At 37.6% G+C, this 25081-nt stretch overlaps 1 protein-coding gene across 4 annotated transcripts in view; it reads right to left on the bottom strand.

Moving 5' to 3' along the window:
* IQCK (IQ motif containing K) overlaps nucleotides 1–25081 on the bottom strand; it is a 58397-nt gene that overhangs the window by 28107 nt on the left and 5209 nt on the right. For all 4 annotated transcript variants that reach the window (XM_087732138.1, XM_087732135.1, XM_087732137.1 and 1 more), the window contains exons 4-7: nucleotides 24818–24915; nucleotides 15281–15333; nucleotides 15084–15161; nucleotides 5340–5424 (exon numbers count right to left, since the gene is read on the bottom strand). In XM_087732138.1, coding sequence (XP_087588264.1) covers nucleotides 5340–5424; nucleotides 15084–15161; nucleotides 15281–15333; nucleotides 24818–24915 — 314 coding nt within the window. The remainder of the gene's footprint in view (nucleotides 1–5339; nucleotides 5425–15083; nucleotides 15162–15280; nucleotides 15334–24817; nucleotides 24916–25081) is intronic.

Genomic DNA, 25081 nt, shown 5'->3' with positions numbered 1-25081 from the left:
ATAGTCACAGGCCTTGACTCCATTTAAGAGCTAAGTTGAATTCTTCTATTATTGCTTTTGTACTGGTGTAGATCCTACTAATATAAGAAAGAGCTAGCTTTGCATCAACAGCTTTTACCACTCTGCTACTTGCACTTGTTCTAAACAGGATTTGATTAATTATAGCAGTATGTTGCCAGTTGTCTACCTTGGCATTCACACAATTACTACCTCCAGTGCTACTGTCCCTCTGACAATAGTGGGAAGGGGACATGCTAGTATTAGCTTAGACATTGGTAAGTGATTATTCTCTTAGAGTCACATTCAAATTATAATAGAATTATTAAAAATGCAGTTTCTATTTTTTCTAAATGTTACGTATATAAAATGTCATTATGTCCTAGTAATTCAGGCTGAAATTGAATAACATGGTAGAAACAAGCAGCAATAAGCTTGCTTTCTCCTCGCACACTTTTGCTTTCAGGAAGCCGACTACTTAGTTTTCTAGAAAATTTCTTATATTTATTTTATTCTTACATGATATGGTAATGAGTTTGCTCTGTGATTTGAACTCTACTCCATTACACTCTGGTTTTCTCCCACTTTCCTGAGATACATACAGAGCAAAAGAGCAGGACTTAGTTTTCCACTAGTTAACAGAAAAAAAACCAAACCCTTAAAGAAAACAATATAAATTATTTATCAAAAGTATTCTTTCCATACAGAATTTCTCCTTTGTGGTGCAGCTAAGACTGCAATAGATAGTAGCTGAACTCCCACAACACTTTTCAATCCACATAGAAGATAACTTGCTCTATTTCAGATACTGCACTAGCAGAGCAGAAATACAATACAAGGTTACATGATCAATAAAGACAGGCAAGACTTTTACTCAGTGACTTGACATCAGATACCTCTTAGGCCTCTAATAATATCGCATTATACTAATATAGTTCTGTATTATCTTCTATAAAAGTTAGATGAAGTTCTTACAAGGTTGAGATGAAATTTTAAAAATTAAAAAAAAAAAGTTACTAGTGATCTTTTCAGCTATACAAAAAATCAGAATGATTTTCTATTAAATCCATCAAATACTGTTTCCAAAAAAACAATATAATCCCAAACACAGGATAGTTTCTTTAGGCTTGCAAGAGACATTTTTTTCTTTTATACAGTCATGTACGGTTTTATAGAATCCATAATTCCCTATTACATGGAGTCAGGTTATCTGCACAGGAAAGGGTTAAGGGAATGCTTATGGGACGTGTAAATGACAGTAGCAGAAAAGAGGCAGGAAGGTAGGGAAATTACTACCTCTATTTCTAACTATAAAATTTTTGAAAATTTTTGCCCATTTATAACTGTAGCTATGTAAGACCTGTATTTTGGCCCATGACAGGGCCGCAGTGATCTCTGTATACTGAAAATGAAGACAATAACTCTTAACAGTTAAAAGATAAAAGGCAAGTATAGTAGATTCTGTATACTCTCCCTAGATAAATAAAATAGTGAAAGTATAGTGAAATACATAGCAAAATACAGGGCTCTGAGATAAAGGCATAGTCAGATAGACTCAAATACTCCAGACTCCAACATTAAATCCAAGCAGTGAACATGAGCTCCCAGAACAAAGTGATTTTTTGGAAAAGTGAAAGAAAAGAAAAAGGAACACAGATACATCCCCTGCAGTAAAACAGGTAACAGGAACTTGACAAAATACTATCAACATGTTCTAAATATGCTTAATAGATTATAATTTAGCATAGTTGTGATAATGCCTCAGAAAGTAGTCTCTATTTTGTAATCAGAGGGCAATTCTACCATGATTAAAAAGCACCAAAATCTCCAGGCAAATAATTAAAGGGTCAAGAGTCTTGTCCAAACAACTGATGTGTATCTCCTGCAGACCAGCAACGCATGAAGCACTGAAGGAGTCTTAACTTTGAAGAGAGAGTTCACTCTTACCCAAGTCACTTGTATTGAATCTACGCTTGCTGTAAAGAACTGTGAATATTTGTGTGACCTTCTGGGTTTGAGCCTTTGCTAGTAGCCACAACTTGCTGGAAAGGAATATAAATTATGATAGCAAAAGCACAACACCACTTTGTAAGACACAAAGATCATAACAACACTTTGTAAGATATAAAGATAAACCTGCTTCAGTTTTGATTTAACTTTTGCTCAAGCAATATTTATGTATAGAATAGAATATTTACATAATGCTGTCCAATTTAAACACCACGATATTACAAGATTTAGTCAAAATAAACTGCTTTCAATGCTAGGTGAGAACACGTTGGACAACAGTGGAAGGATAACACTAAAGCTTTGACCAGAGACATTAGAGGAAACCGTATTAATGAAAAATCCCTTCAGTCTAGAATAGTTATCCAAATCATAAAGATTAAAAAGACCCCGTAAAACAAATGGCACTAAGCACAGATTCTGCAGTAGAGGGGTGAAGAAATATATCTTCTTTTATTGGAAACGTGCCTGGAAAATTGATACCTATCAATCAAGGGTTTTCATCAAATACTGAATACTGCCTTGGCCCACAACAGATGAATGGAACCTCAACAGAAGAGGACAGTGAGAAGCGAAGAGAAAGAATTCTGATGACAGAGCTGTCTCAAGCCTTATTTGGGTGCTCCTCCTTGCCCTCAAAGAGACCCCTCAAGACGACATCTTCCTTTCTGATCTCCTTAGAGTACTCAGCAGTTGTAGTTTCCACAGCTGTTTGTTCTGGATTTTAATTCTTTATTAAACTTGAAATAATTTTCAGAGTGCTCATCAACGGCTTTGTATGAAAGATTGTAGAAAGGACTTTGTTGATGGCAGCCATTAATTGTTACTACCAAACCAAGTATTTTTCTGAAATTTGCTTCAGATAAGGATGAATATACTGCTTGGATCATGCCTTATTATCAAAAAGTTCTCAGTATTCTGTACCTATAGCTTTTTTTTCCCCTTTACATAGAAAAACCTTTACTGCCTGATCCATTTTTGCTGATTGCCATGTGTTTTTGATACAGGCACACTCAGCTAGATGGGGCAGAAACAAGTGAAGTGTCATGAGAAGACACAATGCTCAGTCAGTTACAGAACTAGATAAACTCTACTGCCTAGATCAATATGGTTAACAAAATACCTCAAGAATGGTCTGAGTCCATAGAAGATGTGTCCAAGAAAAAAAACTTGCTGTGGTTTCTCACACTTTATATGACATTGTTTAATAATAAAAAACCTACAAGGTTTGCATTTGGGATTGTTGTTTGTTAAACAATCTTAACTGTGAAACAATCTAAACTTGTCTTAACTGTTGTTAAAGACAAAACTATCCTGCCCAGATTTCTGAGTCTTTTACTTTTTCTGAAATCCAACAGTGAGTCCAGAATCCTTCTCCTCCCATCTTCAAACAAGTACCTATGGCATGTGATTTTATGTCCTTTAAAGTGTATCTTGAGAAGACCAATGATGAAGTACACTGTTTCTTTGTCACAGCGCTCAGTAAAATACGTATGTGTGCTTGTGTTTAATTATTCAATGTTATCACAATGTGTAAATTTTTATTTCAATAATAGTGTTTAAAAGTTCCAAGTTCTGTGAATTATAAAACAAGGTTTAATGAAAAACATCAAAGAGTTTAAAATACTGACACAATAATATCCTTAGAATGCAAAAGGGCATTATTTGTAAGCATTCAGTTATTGCCACAATAAATCAGTGTTAACTGACAGAGCTATTTATTTTAAAAGCAAATAATCTGAATTGTTTGGTAAATTTTATAACATACTTTATCATTAATCTGATGAAATCCCATTTAAGCTTACTGTTCTCTTAATTTACAAGCCTAAGGATAACACATTGCCCTATGTAGTAACTTGTTACTAATGATTTTTATTTTATATTCTGATTTTAATTTAAATTTTAATTTTTAAAAACCCAAGTTCTTTCAGATCTAATAAGCTAAAACCTGTAACAACTAATTTTATAATCTGAATTATTTTTGATGTCTCCTACTTTTTATAGCTACAGTTTCTCTCTCATTTCTGGGAACTGGTTTAGAATGACAAATACTACTGTGACAATTTTGAAGTTAATATATATAGCAAGGAAGGATAGTGCCCTTCAGAAGCTTTTGTAGAAGCACAAGGTATCTGAGCAACCTTGCGCTGTTCAGCAAACATAACTGTTACTGGATAACGGCTGCCTTTGCAATACTCCACTGTAAGGATGCCTGCAGTGATATTGTCAGAGCTAATTAATGTTAGTGTCAATGCCATCTCTGTTTAAAAAAAGAAAAATAAAGGAAAACGAACAAGCAGAAAGCATGACAAAAATCTATCAGTCAAGAAGATCATTTCAAGGTATTTCATCATCTTAGGCTGCACAGCACATTATAGTAGCCACTCATATATTCATGCTTGTTACAAGAAGTAAAGAAGAACTTAACAGAGATTGTTTTATACTGATTGTTATTTAAACACCTGACATACAAACAGAAGATGTCTCACTGTCCATCACAACAAAATTACTGCTATACCTGGAGACTATTTACAAGCTTAAATTTTGATAAAGGCAGTCAAAGACATTTCTTTCTTTGTCACCAAAGTCACCTGAATTTCAAGTCCATTTCTTTCCAAGACATGAAGGTGTTAGAGCGTTTCAAAGAAATATTTGGCAGAATCTGTTCAGGATTTACAAAATAATTTATTTCGTACCCTAGGCTTAGCATGGCTGTTGCCCTCCAAAATAATAGTATTAGCCAATTTTCTTTGTATTTATTTTATGCACCTTGCTTTTCCCCCTTAAATTGGGATTGCATTAGTGTTGTATTACTAGCATGGCTTGCAACATCTGCTCGCCATTTTGTTTTCCCTTTCCTTGAATAACAGCCTTCACGCCTCTCCTACATCTCTGTCTCATTCTTGGTCTCAGTTTTTTCTCCTTTGTTTCTGTATGCTTTTATTTCTTAACACCAATCCTTCTTGTGCATCTCCACACTCGCTCACATATCCCTGCACGAAGCAAAATAACACTTCATCCTTCAGCAACTAGCCAAAGATCAAATAAAAAAAAAAAAGAAAATTGTTCAGTGTTAATTGTACGTTTGAAAATGGAATTTCTGCAGATTTTCTGTTGTTGAGGAAAACAGTGAGATTACATCAGCATAAATGCCTGTGAAAAAATTGTAGTCACTAGGCATAAGGCAGAGCGACATCCAAAGCCAATGAACCATGGGGGGTCTCAGCAGCTATTTATAGTATCCCCTACTTAAAATTTATGTAAGGATTTTCCCTGGGGCCTTCACAGTCCTATGGTTTCCAACATCAAGCAAAATAATTATAGATTACTCTTACCCGATAACCTCTCCAGAAAGACTGAATTACTATGCTTGCTTCTTCTTCTGATAGAAGGAGAGAGAGAGGAATTGGTGGCCTAGGACTTAAAAAAAAATAATGTTTTTTAAACAGCCTATAAATGTAAAATACTTTCTTCCCTAACAGTATATTTTATAAAAAAGAAACAGGTTGTTCAGGAGTTTGAAAGATACAATTTCTTATTGCTCCAAAGATAAAATGTGCAAAGAATATCTCCTTTTAAAATATATTCTGTTATGTACGCTACAATAATTTCTTCTTTAAAACAATAATATGCAAATTGCACATCAAGCACAGCAATCTTTCTTATTCCTCTACACAGATTTCAAATTCCTACCATTATGGCAGGGTTTGAGGTGGTGGTGGGAGGGGAGCAAGAGAAGTAGGCGTGCCATTTGTAAAGCAGAGGAGGTTTTAGTGTGCATGCAACAATGAACAGACTTACGACATAAATGTTTCTAACAACTACTAAATACACAGAAAGTAAATATATTTTAGTACATTAATTTATATTATGATTTCATGTAAAAGTAAAATGTACTGGAAAAAGTAATGATTATCATATCTGCATAAGCATGGATCCATGTTTAGAAATGTCTAAACAAGGTCTTAAAATGCTGAAATTTTACTTTTGATAGCATATACACATTGTTTGGTGATAAAGTAACACATATGTGAAGTCAACAATTTTCAGCCAAAATATACACTAATTTGAAAGCCCATTTTCTATGGATGTTCATTTAATTCTCAGACACAAAGATCGGAAAGCGTCCATTGAAAAGGAGAAGACAAAATTCATTTGTATAGTTTCTTTTATAATAAATGCAATTTAAAGCTAATGAACTATAGGGTAATAATGTTGCAACTCACGAAAATACCGGTTATAAACAGTCGACTTGGCACAGTGTTAGAACGGCTGCTAAGAGCCGCTCTCCCTGCATGGGACACAGACTGAACACAGCTTTGACTTGGAAAACCACAGCGTATGAATTTGGATGCAGTAATCATTTGGATTTAACTATCAAATATGGTTTTGTCTATACCAGTTGTAAACCGTCTTTTTTACCAAAACTACAGACACATGCAACCCACGCAGGAACATTATTTATAGTATTTATAGTATCATGACACATATACTGCAAAGACCATCAATTAACAAACTATTATTTATGCAGTCTTACATTTTCTGGCTAAAACATTACATCTGCCCTTTCTTTTGGAAATTTATTTTACAGTATATTACAGCTCAAGCTGGAAGGCTTGACAGCTTACATTTTCTTTTCACTTAATTTCATTCATATTAGTCTCTGCCCTAGTAAGCTTCCTGTGCTCTCTGACGTCATCCTCTTAGGGCTTGTTTTCACTGAAGGAGCATTTCAACTTAGAGCACAATCTTAACTATTATCTAATGCTAAACTGACTACACCGTTTCAGTCTCTGTACTTAGCTAAATTGGTCTCATCATCATGTCAGCTGGGTTTTGGCCTACATTTATTTTAATGTGAAAGAAAACCTTGGTCTGTTTGGAAGAGTAGAAATAAGACAAAAATAAAAAGAAGTCTCGCCATTAAGCTGAACAGTTTTAGCTCTGTGAATATTAATTAGCATTTCTACCACTCGAGGGAAATTTTAAGTGCTGGACAAGCAAGGCTTCCTGAGCAAACTGCTTCTTATAATCAGATTTAAAAATATGAAGTTAGTCTGTGCTGGTTTGGCTGATAGGCTTTCATCCTCTGTTCTATTTTTGATCTTTTTGAAAACCAAAACTTAGAGTGGGAAAATCACAGAAAGACCTACATATTTTACTGCAGTTATATCAAAGACATTGAACTTTCTCTAAGAGTGAGTACATCTCTAAAGAAACAAACTGAGATTTCTCCTAGCCTGCAAGGCTGGCTCTAGCATTCATTTGCTTTCATTTTCAAATTATAAAAATGTCTAGTTTATAATCCAACACTAAATTTGAGAAACCAATATAAAAGCAAGCAAGAAATTTTCAGTGTGACAGTCACTGGCAAATATCAATCATTTCAGCAGGGCAGTGATGAAGAACAGAAGTCATGCCAGGTCCAGTTTTGTCTGAGAGAATATACGCAATTGGCTTCGGGTCAAATAAAAATAGAATCTGAGCAGAGGCAATCAGCCCTCAGCAGTGAACTACGAAAAGAGGGAATATGTCATTTGTGGCAGAAGACAGCTGTATGCCTCCAAGAAGATTAAAACTGACAGGAGAATGTACACTAGCTGTATTCTGCTTATTTAGTCTTCGATTATGCACAATCTTAAAAGCCCACACATTAAACATGTTGATATCTACTTTGATATATATCTCAGATATATTGTTTAACATACGTTGCACCTGTAAAAGAGCATCGTAAAATGATTTTTCTTAAGTATTGTATTTTACCAAATCTGAATAAAGCAGACACTGACCAGAGGAAAGTTAAATCCCAGGAACATGTATCTTGCTTTCTGAGCAAATTTGTAACATCCTGATTATGTGAGATACTTACTAATTATACTACATTATGCAGGTGGAATTTGGCACCCAGAAGATATAAAGCAGACTTGCATTAAATAAACATATGAGGTATTGAAAAAGGTTCTTACTGAAGACATGTATCTGATTTCCTCATGGACAGAAGCCGGGTTTCTCAATGAACTCTCAAGAAGGGGGTAAAAAAGACCCTCCTTTATCTTGTCACCAAAACAGACAAGCTAACCTATGGGTGTCCTATGATGGACACTGTATACAGTCAGTATTTTTGCACAGTAATGTTCAGAAACCCCAGTTGTCATTAAGTTCCCAATCTGTCCTACAAATAGAAGGTCTGATTCCTTCCTTGAAAAGGAAATATAAGAAAAAATTTAATCAAGCAAAATTTTCACTGTGTATAATTCAGGATTTTGTAATTGCTCTTTTTATTCAAATCTGTTCCCTAACAGTAACAGACAACCACCAAATTTAACCAGCAGCCTGACAGCTAGCTGCCTGCAGGACCGCTGTGCTAGCTGCAGAGAGCATCAGTGCCCGGGGCGGCTGGTGTGCAGGTGGCAGTGGAACGCCCAGGTGCAGCCAGTGAGTGCTCAGGGTTTCTCTCTGGTTTTAGGAAGCTCAGCAACCCTAACAAGAAGAAGCAGGTCTTCTGGAGGCCTGTAAGTTTCAGTACGACAGCCACTGCCATATTAAACAGCCACAACCACTTCACCTTTAATTTGACTGTGATGGTTATTGTTTTTGAATATTTATATCATGTGTGAACACAGGCAATGACAGAGTCACTGCAAAATTCATAATCTAAAAGACAAAAGAACAGACCGAAGAATAGGGAAATGTAAGACATGCAAGTATATGACCATGGTGATCTGCATAACTCTTAAAAAAAGGATTCTGAGAAAGTCTTTGGTTTGGAAAGTACTCCAAAAGTTCATATGCTGGCCTGAACAATCAAAGAAATTATTCTGGAGATTTTTCAAACTAGTTTTCTTTTATATTTTCAGTATTTTTCATTCCTTCTCGGAGAATCTAGAAATATTACCATATTAAGTCCTCCTTCTTACATACTTCTCCAGAGCTGCAAAAGTGTGCAACCATGAAAAAGTGTTGTTTTGATTCAAAAGAAGTGTCTCCAAAATCTCTGATTATAGACACTATTAAGATCATTTACCCAAAAAGCAGGAAAAAGATTTTTCATAAACAATCAGACATCGAAGTACTGATTTATCTGACCTGGTATTTAAAACCAATTTGATATACTAATCACATATTACACTATCACTGTACAAGCCTCACAGGTTTACAGGGAAATATTCCCACAGACACTTGACAAAAATACCCTGGAACATTTTCACAGGTCAAACTGAGTGTGAACCCAGACCTTTCTTTGTAACATTGTTAGTATTAATACAACTATTCAACACCCAGAAAGAAACTACTAACTACTGGCTTTCTTTCGCAGTAATCTAAATGCACTAGAATAAGAGAAAAGTATCTGGAGAAAAAAATCCTTACAATATATAAGAAAACACTTTTGTGCATTATATGAGGGGTACATTTTTGAAGGACTGTGAATGTGGGAATAACCAAATTTAATCTTCTGAAGAAAGGAAGTGCAAACGAGCAGACATTTTGAAGGGTGACTCCTGCTAACTGTCTGAACTCTTCTTCTCTATCAGCTTCTCCAATTAAAAGCTCCTTGATACTGTCAATAGCTAAGTGAAGAATAAAAAATATATATATATATATATATATATATATTTTGACCCCTTTTGCCCCTCTCCGTTCTCTGCATCTTCCACTGCTTTGCTGGTCTTTTGAACGCACTTTGGTCTTTTGAATATTCTCAAATATAAAGGCTATAGGTTGTGAACAAATAAAACATTTCACTTTTAAATCTCCTCTTTCACTTCTGTCTCAGCCATAATTCTAACAAAACAAAACCAAAAAAGATGCAACATATTACAGTATAATGAAACTATAAAATACACTCAGAAGTATTATTAAAGTGGTCAAAGTGATAATATGCATACAATGTTAACACATACAAACTATTTATATACTTATTTACCTATTTATAATGAAGAAAAGATGTGGTAAAAAATAGATAGTGTGGAACCAACATGAGAAAGCTGGGAAGTGGGGAGGCAGAGTCATATAACAGACAGGAGAATGAGGCAGAACAGGTGAACAGTAACGAGAATGCGAGAGGAATTAGAGAAAGCACAGCAAGAACTCTTAGCGGCGAGAACATGCCAAAATAACAACAGAGCAAGAATCTTTTGTCTTAAGCTCTGTCTGAAAATTATAGTGGCCTTCTTGCCTCTTAATATGCTCTCTGCTTGGGGAAGACTTAGCCATTTTAATGATAAAACTCAAGTCTTTCTTCTGTGCTTGCATACTTGCTACATATTTTGCAAGTCACAATGTGTTGCCTCAGTTTTTTCTTTTGTAGGACCAATATTTATGTACTCTGTAAGAATGTTTGTGGTCCTGGACTGAAGGAAACCAAACATGGACCTATTCCAAAGTCCACTCATGCCAAGGGGGAAATTTCCACCTATGTTTGTGCACTTTAGATCAGACCTTGTATCCTGCAAACATAAAAAACTAACAAACAGCAGCAAAAATAATCTCCAATTAGTGCTCTAACAGCAACATTAGGAAGATGTCACAAACCCCTAATATGTTTTCAATTTTCCATTGCCATTTTGACAATACTTACATAATTAAGACAAGTTGCAACACTGCATCAGGATTTGTAGCCATAAAACCTCAACCTTATAAAACACCATTATACAACATAAGTCTTGTATACATAAACTTTGTGCAATTTTCCAACACACAGTTGTATTTTTTTAAGTCAAAATTTTCTCCTTCATTAATTTGAATTCTGCCACATTACTGGAATGGCAATTCTTTACTTGGATCCACACAGAATAACATCCATATAGACATATTTGTTGGACTTTTCTGTTATTACAATTAAATGTGCTGCTCATCATAAACTGCCGCCCCCCAAAAAAACTTAAAGCTCAAATTATTGAAGAAAATGAAAGAAAAACCTTGATGCAAATTAAATATGCTCTAAACATGGCTGGTTTAGAGACAAACCAGTGAAATACAGCAGTGTGCAGAAAGCAAAGCCTGTAGAAACCGGGCACATTATGGAAAGAAAGAAATCAGTCACCCGTGTAAAATTACCCCTATTGGCCATCTGAGAACTGACAATGAAGTCAACTGTAAAGGCAGCTGAGACCAGCAGACTTCACCTAATTAAAATATTGGGGGGGGTGGAGAAAAAAAAATCAATGTATGTATATATATATACAGATATTTGGCAAAAAGCCACTACTTCAGATTTAGTAATCATTTATAGACATATATATATATTTATCTTAGCTGTCCACTTCATTAAAGCCATGATAAATCTATTTTCTCTGTATCTGCACATTTGTTTTGGTACACACAGATAGATTAAACCAGGAAATGTGTCCTTTTGAACTGAGTATCAAGTAAATACCTCTATATAGAAAATGTGAAAATGAAGATAAATAAATTCTTGTGAATGAATGCTTATTTATAAAATACATTTTCAGTTCCTGTAACCCCTGTAAAATATGCATACAAAGACTGATCTTCAACAGCCAGGAAAATACTTACACTTATTCCTAACCTAGATCCATATACTATTCTCTTTCATTGAATGTAAGGGTTGAAGGTGAACTTGAACAATACTGTCATATTATTAAATTCATGTGACAGTAGACTTTTATGATATCAGTATTTTTCAGAGCAGTGGAACTATTTTTTATTGTTTTCTTCATATTTCTTTCATTGATATGCTAAAGAAGGTTGGGTAATGATACTCCCATGATGATACTCAGAATAAAGACTCAGCCTATCTATGCCAGGAAAGGAAAATTTAAGGGGGATCAGGGCACAAACACAGATCACACTCTTTCCCTGTCCCTGATTCAGTACATAGAGCTTGGTTACTTGCGATTGAGCTTCACTGCTATTCAACCAGAAACACCACTGGAAAATGCTGACAAAAAGCAACTGTGTTGCTCATTAGCATATTTATAGGAGTACAAAACATTCAAGGCTCTAATTCTATTTACTTTACTTGGCTATATCAGCAGTCTTGAATGTAGGAATAGGGACACCAGTAAGTATCTCAGCAAGTTTCCAAAAACTTTCGTTAGTTTCTTGTTAAAACTCCAGTTTCCTGTCCTCTGAAAGGTACAGCTGTCCTTCAAGGCAACAGAAATGTTTTGTGTTCTCCTGGACATGAAATGTAGATTACCAGTCAGTCCTGAGGCTGCTGCTTCTTTTGAAATCTGCTTCGGGAACCAAGGATTCCCACGGGATATAAAATTTTGTCAGTGCTACTGGTAATATACAGAACCCCGTGGAAGATAAGGTAACTATACTGAGGCTTTTATTTACTGAGGTCATAGCAATTATTATAAATACTAAAGCTGGAAACAAATTCAAATTTTACAAGCTCCTTCACCTGCAGCAACCAGCTTTTGAAGGTACAATGTTTGCATTTAAAATTCTGGAAACCGATGCAGCATTTGGGTCTCCTTATACAGGAAAAGTAGGCTGCAAGATCTCATTTAGAAACACATCATACAGAGAGTGAGGCTCGTAAGACTGTGGCTTTGACTATTCTGAAAAAAAATTGAGCTTCAAAGAAAAAACTGGAGGCACTGGAGGAAAGCCAAAAAAGTCATACTCAGGTATGGAATATATTAAAAAAAGCTGGATCTCCAACAGAACAAAAATTTATCCCTCTGGGTTTTTTTGGGTTTGGTTTGCTGGGGTTTTTTTTAAGCATGAAGACCGCTTTGCACTAATAAACCCTATTTTAACACAGTATAGAAATGTATTCCTATGTCACAGACCTTTCAGAATGCTTTCCAAGTTTAGACAAGTAACTGAAAAAGCAACACATGAGTTTACCCCTTAAATTTGCAGCAACGCTTTTTACTACTTTTTCTTTATTACTGCCATGTAAACAGTTGGGATAAGGACGCTTCCCATCAAAATTTGATCAGCATTTTTTAGCGTATTGTTTCTTACATATTCATAAATCCTGTTAAAAAATGAAAAGTCCTTTACAAATAAAAACGGAATTGACAATAAAAAGCATAGAATCAATTACATTTTAAATGTGATATCTGAAAGGATATAATAATAAACTATTTATGACATATCCAGAAGGACATAACAATAAATTCTCTCATTTATATTCTTATTTAATATTGCAATCTTTCACTTCGCTCTAATAATACTTACTTCATAAGCAATATTTGTTAAGAAATCTGTAATTTTAAGATAAGTTCACAAAAAGTTGGTTTTTAATAGTTTTACAATTTTAATAATTATTATTTTTAAAGGCCTACTTGCTTTTAGGATTTAAGATCAAGTGTGTATCAATTTAAGTAGGACTTTGACACTTCAGTGTCCTTGTGGAGCTGTCACTACGTTATTTAGGAGCACAAGAACTAACAGAAGCTATGAGTCATTCAGGCTGTGATTCCACAGTGTATTTCTCTTGTTGGCAAAGCTGACTTAAGCAGTTCCTGCCACCACCTCTATATTTTACCAGCTCATTTGTTCTCTTCACCTTGTCCTGAGCCCTTCATTTTAATCCTTCGTTTGTGCCAATACAAAGGTTTGTCAGGCTCCCAGGTGAAAGAGATTGGAGAAATTATCTATATTTTAAATAGCTATACAAACCCTCCTCTCACATTTTGGCAGAGAGATTTCTAACTCAGAGGAGGTCCCTGACCAGAATAACCAAGCATGCTACCAAACAGACAGGGTGATATTAGGTTGCCTACAAGTGGGTTGGGGTGAAGAACGGGAGAGAGCAGGGAACCATTTAGGTCAGCTTTACTTCCAAGAGAAACGTTTGTGAAACTGTGATCTTAGATACTTACCTTAGGTACAAATATCCATCCTCACGATTCATTGGTATCAAAACTGCCTTACTAATCGATGGCTCTTCAGTATGCTTAAGAACTAAGTATGACAACCTCACTGCAGTTCATAATCAGTTTCCAAAATACAAAATTCACTGCCTTAAACGAGAATCTTGTTCACCAGACCTAGTCTACAGAATGAAACTGTTAGAAGTGTCCCACCAGTGGTAGGTTTGAACAACAGCAGCTGGGCAGTATGATGCAGTAGCAGGTACCTGAAGGTATCAGAGTTGAGATGAAATGGGTCACTCTCCAAAGATGTCCACCTCTTGCCGCAGAAACTTCTTACACAACTTTGACCACATGACTACCTTTAAGATAGTCAATGTTAACTGTTCATGCCACAATCACCAGTTTTTCTCTGAAGACCTGTGAATGTCAAGGAGCTTTCCTCTTGCTGGATCAGTGACTCAAGGGTCTAAGTTTCACATGACAAGAGTTCAAGAAAGCTCAATTTCCACTTACATAGTGTAATGAAGTAAACATACCTACAAAGATATTAATCTCTAAGTTTTCACCAACCACCAACCTAGCCTCCAATTTAGTTTTCAAATTGAAAATTTTCTTTAAAATCTGACCTCTGTAATTTTCTTATTCGCTCACTATGGACTATTACTTTACTTTTCTTCTTTTCTCATACAACAGCTACATTTTAAAACAAAATGCAGTCTCAAAGACAGTAACATTTCTTTAAAAACTACTGTGTAGCTTGGTTCTACAGGAATACTGAGGAATATACAATTGAGGCTGCCAAAACAAGTGTTCATTTCTCAGATGCAAAGTCATAAATATCTGCAGAAATGCAGAAATGCATCCTGACGCCAAGGATTATTACAGGTATTTTGAAAACAGCTGCTTACAGTTAGAGGAAGAATTTCTAGACTGTATATCCTCAAAGATTTCCATAGTAGGAAGCAACATTAAAAACACCGCTTTGCTTCTTAGTACAAAGATATTCATAATACTGCCAGACTATTTGAATGCCCTGCACTCTACAATTAAAATGTTTAAGAATTCTAAACTAATTTCTCTGTGAACAATTCTGGTACAAAACACTTTGTAACTAATACACTACCAAGTTAGAAAGCATCACATAGTTCTTTGTTGCATGCAGTAAAGGGCATTTAGAGGGCACAATTGTAACGCATCGAAGCTCTATTACTTTTTTGGAATCACAGGGGAAAAAGAATAAAAGCAGAAAAGGTTACTCTGAGTACTGCAATAACTTACTGGTCCTTTAGCCAGTCAGTAACAAAAGGAATGGAAAAAAATTCTGTGAATGATTCATCTTTCTTCTTTGGGTTCTTGCTGATAAGAAAAAAAAAAAGAAAACAACTCATATTAATTTAAATTGTAGCTATTCTGTTGCAAATTAATGCCTTTGAATCATTGAGCATAATTAATAGTAAAAGCCACGATCAACTTACTTGTATAACCACTCAGTTAGGAAATCACAGGCAATAAATTTGGTCCTTTTTCTCTAAAGATAGAAGATAGTTTCAAATTATTTATTATCTTTGGATTGGTCACATGTTTTTACTACTGGAGAGGAACAGAAGCTAAATTGACTGCTTTTATTAAATAAAATATACAGTACATTACTCTGTCTACTTCAACATTGCTACTGCCAACATTCAGTGGCCTAGCCAAAATTTTAGAAATTTTGTGGAATGCTTTCAAGTCAAGTCAAAAAACTAGTGAGAAAATTCTACATATACTATCTGGATATTTGCTGCAGTATAGCTATAACAAGTATCTCAGAATGGTATTCTTTCTAAGTCACAATCTCATTGCAAAGAAATTAACAGAAGTCATATGTGAAAATACATTGTAAGTTACTTGCCATTTTGTTCAAAGTTCTTTATCAAACTTAAAATACTTCATTGCTTCCAAGGCACAGAAGGAACATTGATAGAATATCGTTTCCTCCTGCACAGAACCAGCTTGAAGTCATTGTGAATATTTAAGACACACACACAGCAGATTATTGTATGGCTGCTCAGACAAAATCATCTGTTGGGTAGTCCAGAAAGGAAGGCAGAAACAAGGCGTATGTATAGCCACAACCACAGATACCATGCGCATTACAGAGAATCAGGTAAAACATTCAAAACCTGGAGCTTTGGAGCAAACCATTTGTGCCCTTTGCTCCCGCTTGCAAGACTTCTTCACCACCAAAGAGAATTTTGCAAAATGCTTTGCAGTGGGTTATCCTTAGCGACTCATGCAGCCAGTACTTGTTTAGGTGGACAGCACTGCATGCTGCAAAATACATTTTGAGTTCAAAATTCAAAGCATGAATTTTGATCAAGACAGAATTGATTAGGGCCTTCCTTTTCTTAGAGATGTCCTCTCCACATTCCATCTTTACAGACTGAATCTATAAATGAGTACAGGTGCTTATTCTGCTTATCACAAACCAGAGTAACCATGATGTGGAGAATATAATGTAGACTTCTGGTCAGAATAACAGAAAAGCTTGACTAGTATCATCTGAACCCCTCTTACATGAGATGTGTTAACACACAGCCAGCCAGAGTGAACACAAAAAGACATTAAACCCCTGCAGAACAGAGACACTGAGCGCTTTATCAAAATAGCAGCCATTTAGCTAAGAGAAAGTGTAGGTCCCATCCAGTAATACTTACCCTGTCAAATGGGAGATTCAACTGCAATTATTACTTTTTAGGAAAACAATTCACACTGGTCAAACACACTTGTGGAACTGCTAAATGTCATGAAAGAGGCTGGAGTCTTGATTAAAATGGGAGAAATGAAGGTAATACTACCACTTGCTAAGAAAAATACAATAAATATGTAATTGGAAATTCAATGCATGACAAATGACTTTATTCTATGCTTTATCCTCACCATCTGTGTTTCTCCTTGTGCTACAAAAATATGATGCAAAAAGGACTGGGGCATGTGAACGGAGAGGCAGGAAAAAAGTGCTCTACATGGCATAATTCTTTCACTTTGGGGTATTAGCACATGGCAAAATTTGGGGGTCAGTATATTACTTCAGCCACAGGTGAAGTGGAAGAGGAGCATTAGGTGAGGTGCTGACTGCACAGTGAAGAATACAGGGTAGTCATGTAGCTAGGGGATGACAAATGTGAAGTTTAGAGCTAGACTGCATGGCATTCCTAGATGATACCCAGGGAAGCTTTCACTTTTCTAAGTGAATCTTATCCTTGGCAGACAGTCTGACTCCACAGAAAAGAAAGAGAACTTCTTAAAAAAAAAAAGGCAGAAGAACAGAAAAAGAGAACATTGCAAAACAATTATCAGTCCTGAACCCCATGTGCCTTTATGATCTGTTTCATGACAACAAAAGCTTTGGGGTTCATGTAGCGCTCCATTAGAGTGCTTGGCTGCAAAGAAACACATCTCCTTCAGGAATTTTCACACTTGTCATGCTAATTATCAGATACTGTTGTGAGAACCCAAATGCTTAAGCTTTAGGAGACCACCACCTTCACTGTAGAGCTTTCTACAGATCATTTTAGATGTTAGATGGACAAATTTTTACTTGAACAGAATCTGAAAACAAATAGCAGAGTCTGATTGTGTTTGTACAGCTATTCTCAATCACAGTATGAAACTGGGTCCCATTACTTAGTGAATTGTTTCAGAGAAGAAATTCTATACTTTGACAACAAAATTCAATTTAATCTAGCAGTTGTAATTTAATCTGTTTTAAGTAAATTACTTTTCCTTTGCAACGGGAAAAAACGATCAGAACAGTGTTGTCAAAACAGTCATCACCAAAGGAATCAAATTCATCTTGCTTTATCCTTGTTAGATCCAGTGAACTTATCAGGGAGAAATTTGGTCAAGCTGAATATTTTTTTATTTTGTTATTTTTTTGCCAGGAAACAGTTCGCTTTGCTACTGAATTAAATCATTAGTTGCACAGCAGTCAACATTTATAGAAGGGAAAATGACATAAATTGACCTGCCTTTGACACATTCCTCCTATGCTACGTGAATCAGGATAAACACAGGAAATATCTGCACAATGTGCATTGTTAACCTGCAGATGTGTTTATAAACTATTTATACTCAGAATTCATTTCCCATTTTTCAGTTTAAATATGATGTGCTTGCTGATAATCATGCAAAAATACTAGTGATCAGGAGATGGCAAACTCATTAGGAAACCTTCTTCCATTCACTTTCCCTGATCTATCATACTTTAAGATATAATATATTCCATTACAGAGTCTGATACAGCATTCTCTTTCTGTGATCCCTAACGAGAAAGAAAAAACAGAGTTATGCTAATAAAAACATTTAAACATTGTTCAGTTTTAATGCTGAAAAATGAATGCATTAGTCAGTTCTCATGAGAGAAAAGATTTAAGAAAATAGTCTTTCCCCTGGAGACATTTGACAGCAGAGAGGATAAAGCACAGGAGAACTTATGGCAGGGAAAAAAAATTAGCAAGGGAATACACTGGGCAACCCAATAGGTTTCTTTCATCTCTAATTTAAAAACGACGCTTCTGCAGACTGTTCTCATATTTATGTCAGTTTGAAGTCTGCAAATGTATTTAGCAGCTGGTGGTTTTTCTAGGTTTTTGCTTTTCAGATTTTTTGTATGCACTACATAATGCAAGAGAGCCTATTTTAAAGAAAATGTTTAAGTTGTTATGTTTCTATACCACCTTCCAAATAAGATCTTGCAGATTTCTCTCCTACACAAATGACTACTTTCAGCATAACCATCTCCCTTTCCTGACTTTCCCATCTGTTTCTACAATTCTTCCTTTCCAGACAGGGATGCATCTTTTCTGGTCTCTTCCTTGAACTCCTCTGTTGGGCCCATGATCTGCTCTCCCTTACCACAATTTCAATTGCTAAACAACTCTCCTACTTAATTTTTCATTCTCTTCTCATTCATCTTCATTCCCCATCAAAATATGAAAACCTTTAGTCCCTCTCATCAAAAACCCACTCTTCATTCTCCCTTGCAATTCCCTCTCTCTTCTCCCAGGCTCATTCAACGTTGACGGCAGTCAGTTCGATTATTCCTCCCTTTCTTCCAGTGCTTCTTCCATTTATCTTCCACTGGTTTATTCTATATAGATGCCCTTTACAGGCATTAATGACTCATGTCTAGCCAAAATTCAAACCCAGTATTCTGTTCTCATCCTTCATGATTTCAGTTAGCTTAATCACAATTAATCATGTTCCTCTCCTGTTCTCTCATGAATTCTGTCAATCTTTCTACTCTTTGTTCTCTTCCTATTTTTCTATCTTCTGGTGTGTTTATCACAAGATCCTTTCTCCCTCTCCTTAACTTTCTCTGGATTTCTAAGGGCTCAGTTTTTGATCCTAAAAATCAGTTCCAGTAATTGCACTAACAATTTTATACAAAGTATAGCATGTTTTTTTCTCCAAACCCATATGGAACAACACATTTCTAATGAAACAAAAGTATAATTAGAAATTACGTATTTGAGTCAGATACGGAAACAGAAAATCCAAGTACAGGCACCTGGACAGTAATGAAAAAGAACACAAATATCCAGTTATATGGCAAGCATAAAGAGCTATTGTTTTACTAGTTATTGTTCAGAAGGAGGAAGACATGATCTCACTGTGGAAAATGATCATCTGACATAAGCTTGCTTTCCTAAACTTGGTTCCCCAATAGCAGGACATCTCTTCATATAGCAACAAAAATCACTTAGTGTCTTTTTGATAACGTGCTGATTTTTATGAAGTTTCTATACATTAGAAAAAAAATTGTTTTTATTAGTTTACTATAAAGCAACACATAGACCCATACAAAATCCATTTTCAGAACAGATACTTTCTAATCTATGTACCACTGAAGCTCTGCAAAATTTCTCAGATTAAAAATAGACAAAGTAACTTAGATTTGTCCTGAGTTTGAAACTGAAATATTTCTAATAATTCTCATATTTTTGTATTAAGTGCTGTTTTATTGCCTTCAGAAATATGTAACATCTATCAAGGACTGTATTTTAAGCCAGCTGTAAGACATGCCTTTTTCCTGTTAAATGATATGTGCTTCCTTTAAAAAAAAAATGAATTAATATAGATTTAATTAGAAGTGTGATGAATAATATATATGTTCAATCTGCTCTTGGCTAGGTAATGTAAATATGATGGCAGGAATGACATACAGAGATGTCATGCCATAATGACATGTAAATGAACCATTTTCCTATTTGACCTGCATTAATCACGTGTTACAAATACATATACACACATCTATAAATCAATCAGTTTATAGACACACACAAATCTTGTGAAGACTGAGCAAAAACTGAAATAACTTACTGTTACTAAATGTACAGATTGGGATTTGAAAGGTGAGTTTGGGGTGTCCATTCACGCATGGTAAGCTTTGTGTATTTTTGGCTGTGCCAGGCATGTATCGGTCAGTGGCAAATAGCACACATGTAATTTTTACAAATTGTTCCACGTCTGTTATCATATATACACATGCCTATAACAGGAAGTCAATGTCAGTAGTTGGAGAGGAGGTAATCAAGACCTAAGATGATTAATAACTCACTAGTAACACAAAGTCCTCCTCACTTTGCTATCATTTTAATTTATAACCCCAAGAGCACAGACTGTATTCTTCAGATGTGTATCATGTAGAAAAAGGGAGATATTTTCATTATTGTTTATATTAATTGCTCTTTATATTATGAAGCTGCAATTAAGGAGGCTCAGCTGCAGGCATAAAAATGTAGAGAGGTTTTACATTGGAAAGTGTGGATGACAGGCAGAGAGTAGGAAAGAAATAGTAAAAAAATTACTTCCATGGGTGGAGAAAATAGGAGAAATGATGGAAAACCCCACAACTCCCAGTACCTAATCTGTTGCTGGGGGTCTGTGAGTTAGGCTATCGTGATACAATGAATCATAGAACGGTTTGGGTTGGAAGGGACCTTAAAGATCACCAGTTCCAACCCCCCTGCCATGGGCAGGGACACTTTTCACTAGACCAGGTTGCTCAAAGCCCCATCCAGCCTGGCCTTGAACACTTCCAGGGACGGGGCATCCACAGCTTCTCTGGGCAACCTGTTCCAGTGCCTCACCAGCCTCATAGTGAAAAATTGCTTCCTTATATCTCATCTAAATCTACCCTCTTTCAGTTTGTAGCCATTACCCCTTGTCCTATCACTATGCTCCCTTGTAAAAAGTCCCTCTCCAGCTTTCTTGTAGGCCCCCTTCAGGTGCTGGAAGGCTGCTATAAGGTCTCCCTGGAGCCTTCTCTTCTCCAGGCTGAACAACCCCAACTCTCTCAGCCTGTCCTCATAGGAGAGGGGCTCCAGCCCTCTGATCACCTTCATGGCCCTCCTGTGGACTTGCTCCAACAGGTCCATGTCCTTCTTATGTGGGAGGCCCCAGAGCTGAATGCAGTACTCCAGGTGGGGCCTCACGAGAGGGGAGTAGAGGTGGAGAATCACCTCCCTCGACCTGCTGCTCACGCTTCTTTTGGTGCAGCCCAGGAAATGGTTGGCTTCCTGGCCTGCAGGTGCACATTGCCTGGTCATGTTGAGCTTCTCATCAACAAACACCCCCAAGTCCTTCTCCTCAGAGCTGCTCTCTGTCCATTCTCCGCCCAGCCTGTATTTGTGCTTGAGATTGCCCCAACCAATGTGCAGGACCTTGCAGTTGGCCTTGTTGAACTTCATGAGGTTTGCATGGGCCCACCTCTCCAGCCTGTCAAGGTCCCTCTGGATGGCATCCCTACCCTCCAGCGTGTCAACCACACCACACAGCTTGGTGTCATTGGCAGACTTGCTGAGAGTGTGCTCAATCCCACCGTCCATGTTGCCAACAAAGATGTTAAACAGTGCTGGTCCCAATACTGACCCCTGAGGAACACCACTTGTCACTGGTCTGCACTTGGACATTGAGCCGTTGACTGCAACTCTTTGAGTGTGACCATCCAGCCAATTCCTTATCCACTGAGTCGTCCATCCGTCGAATCCATGTCTCCCCAATTTAGAGACAAGGATGTCATGTAGGACAGTGTCAAATGCTTTGCACAAGTCCAAGTAGATGACATCTGTTGCTCTTCCCTTATCCATCGATACTGGAACCCCATTGTATAAGGCCACCAAATTTGTCAGGCACGATTTGCCCTTAGTGAAGCCATGTTGGCTGTCACCAATCACCTCCTTGTTTTCCATGTGTCTTAGCATAGTTTCCAGGAGAATCTGCTCCATGATCTTGACAGGCACAGAGGTGAGGCTGACCAGCCTGTAGTTCCCCGGGTCTTCCTTTTTTCCCTTTTTAAAAATGGGGATTATGTTTCCCCTTTTCCAGTCAGTGGGAACTTCACCAGACTGCCACGACTTCTCAAATATGGTGGATAGTGGCTTAGCAACTTCAACTGCCAGTTCCCTTAGGACCTGCAGATGCATCTCATCAGCTCCCATGGACTTGTGCACCTTCCGGTTCCTTAGATGGTCTCAAACCTTTATGTCCTACAGTGGGCGGTTCTTCATTCTCCCAGTCCCTGCCTTTACATTCTGTGACTTGGGTGGTGTGGCTAGAGCACTTGCCGGTGAAGACTGACGAAAAAAAGTCATTGAGTACCTCAGCATTCTCCATATCCCGGGTAACCAGCTCTCCTGTTTCCTTCTGGAGGGGGCCCACATTTTCCCTAGTCTTCCTTTTATCACTGACATCCTTATAGAAGCTTTTTTTATTGCCCTTGACATCCCTGGCCAGATTTAGTTCTATCAGGGCATTAGCTTTCCTAACCTGATCCCTGGCTGCTTGGACAATTTCTCTGTATTCCTCCAAGGCTACCTGTCCTTGCTTCCACCCTCTGTAGGCTTCCTTTCTGAGTTTGTGTTTGCCCAGGAGCTCCTTGTTTATCCATGCAGGACTCCTGGCATTTTTGCCTGACTTACTCTTTGTTGGGATGTGTTGCTCCTGAGCTTGGAGGAGGTGATCCTTGAATATTAACGAGCTTTCTTGGGCCCCTCTTCCCTCCAGGGCTTTCTCCCATGGTACTCTACTGAGCAGATCCCTGAGGAGGTCAAAGTCTGCTCTCCTGAAGTCCAGGGTAGTGAGCTTGCTGTGCACCCTCCTCGGGTGCCCTACGGATCTTGAACTCCACCATTTCATGGTCACTGCAGCCAAGGCTGCCCTTGAGCTTCACATTCCCCACCAGCCCCTCCTTGTTGGTGAGAACAAGGTCCAGCATAGCACCTCTCCTTGTTGGCTCCTCTATCACTTGGAGAAGGAATTTATCATCAATGCATTCCAGGAACCTCCCAGATTGCTTATGCCTTGCTGTGTTGCCCTTCCAACAGATATTGGGGTGGCTGAAGTCCCCCATGAGGACCAGGGCTCGTGAATGTGAGGATGCTCCTATCTGTCTATAGAGGGCCTCATCCACTCGATCTTCCTGGTTGGGTGGCCTGTAGCAGACGCCCACTATAATGTCACCTGTCCCTGCCCTCCCTTTAATCCTGACCCATAAGCTCTTGGTCAGCTCCTCATCCCTCCCCAGGTGGAGCTCCATACACTCCAGCTGGTCACTGACACAGCGGGCAACACCCCCTCCTCGTCTCCCCTGCCTGTCTTTCCTAAAGAGCCTGTATCCTTCCATTCCAACACTCCAGTCATAGGAGCCATCCCACCATGTCTCTGTGATGCCGATAAGATCATAACCCCGCAGGCATGCGCATGTGTCTAATTCCTCTTGTTTATTCCCCATGCTGTGTGCATTTGCACAGAGGCATTTAAGTTGGGCCCACGATGAAGCTGACTCCCTGGCTGGAATTCCTTTGTGCTGCTCTTCAGGTGCTCTCCTGCTGACCTGTGATCCTTCTCCAGGCTCTGAGCATCTATTGCTGGCACTGGCAACCAACTGGTAGGAGTGGGATGGATTGAGGCTCCCCTCCCCCAGCAACTTTATTTTAAAGCCCTCTTCACCAGCTTGGCAACCCTATGACCGAAGATGCTCTTCCCCTTCTCTGACAGGTGGATCCCATCAGCCCCCAGCAGACCAGGTTTCTCAAAGCGAGTCCCATGGTCTAAGTAGCTGAACCCCTGGCTGTGGCACCTGTCCTGTAACCACTTGTTGATCCGCCAGATTCCACTGGCCCTTTCGAACCCCCTTCCTTTGACTGGGAGAACTGATGAAAAAACTACCCGCGCTCCAGAGTCCCCTACTGCCGCTCCCAGGGTCGGTAATCCTTCTTAATACTCCTCAGACCGCTCTTGGCTGTATCATTGGTGCCCATGTGAAACAACAGCAGTGGATAATAATCAGTGGATTGTACGAGGCTTGGTAGTCTCTCGGTAACATCCCTTCATTCAATGAGCTTTAGTTTGCACCAGTTCTAATGCTTTTTTAAGCAATCCCTATACACAATGAGGAGTGTCTCCCTAGATATGCTTACGCACACATACACTGAAAACAAATTTATAAAAATATATGTAGCAAACAATGATTTTTAAAATGTGCAATTTTTATAGGCTCATTAATGCTGAATACCCTGCTTTCCAATTAAATGGAATTTACACAGAATGTTAAAAAGCTGAAATACAAAATGTACCTCTATTAGGATGCCAGACCAGCAAAAATAATTGAGTAATGAAGTAAAATTCAAGTTCTTTACATCACCCTCAAATGAGTGATGTGTATTAATCTGAAAGGAAGCCTGTTTCTCTAAAATACAATGCTATTTAGGCTAGATACAACTGGATATTTAAGGAGGATTTGTTGTGAGTTAGAGATTGTCATAACGATCAAGTGTGTGTAGCATGCAATCTGTTCTGAATTACTGGAGAGAACAACATTCAAGACCAGATCCAAAACAACTCATGATATGTTATTTCATATTATTGTGGTTGGTTTTTTTGCAGAAGACCAAATAAAGAAATACTGCCTGTGAAATAAAAGACTGTAACTCCGTGCCAATGATTTGAACTGAAAACTAAAAACTAACCTCAAAACACTTTTCCTTCTCTGCTCGATGCAGAAGTTCAGTCATTCCGGGTAAGAGTACTGGAAATATGTAATACTCTAAGTATTCTCGAGTAGAACCTGAGCAAAACAGTACAGTCTTCACTTACAGGTAAGCACTTAGATTTCACAAAAAGACAAACATTAGATATCATAAACTAGGTATCAGTCATTTTATCAATACCATCACAGCTTGAACTAAACAGATTCATTCAGTTCAGGTACAGCCACGGATCTGTCTTCACTT

Source organism: Nipponia nippon, unplaced genomic scaffold (assembly GCF_047370975.1).
Source record: "Nipponia nippon isolate SJK-2023a ecotype South Korea unplaced genomic scaffold, ASM4737097v1 scaffold_5, whole genome shotgun sequence".
Lineage (NCBI taxonomy): Eukaryota > Metazoa > Chordata > Aves > Pelecaniformes > Threskiornithidae > Nipponia > Nipponia nippon.
Note: the sequence above shows the minus strand (reverse complement) of the source record. Positions and strands in the feature narration are given on the sequence as shown.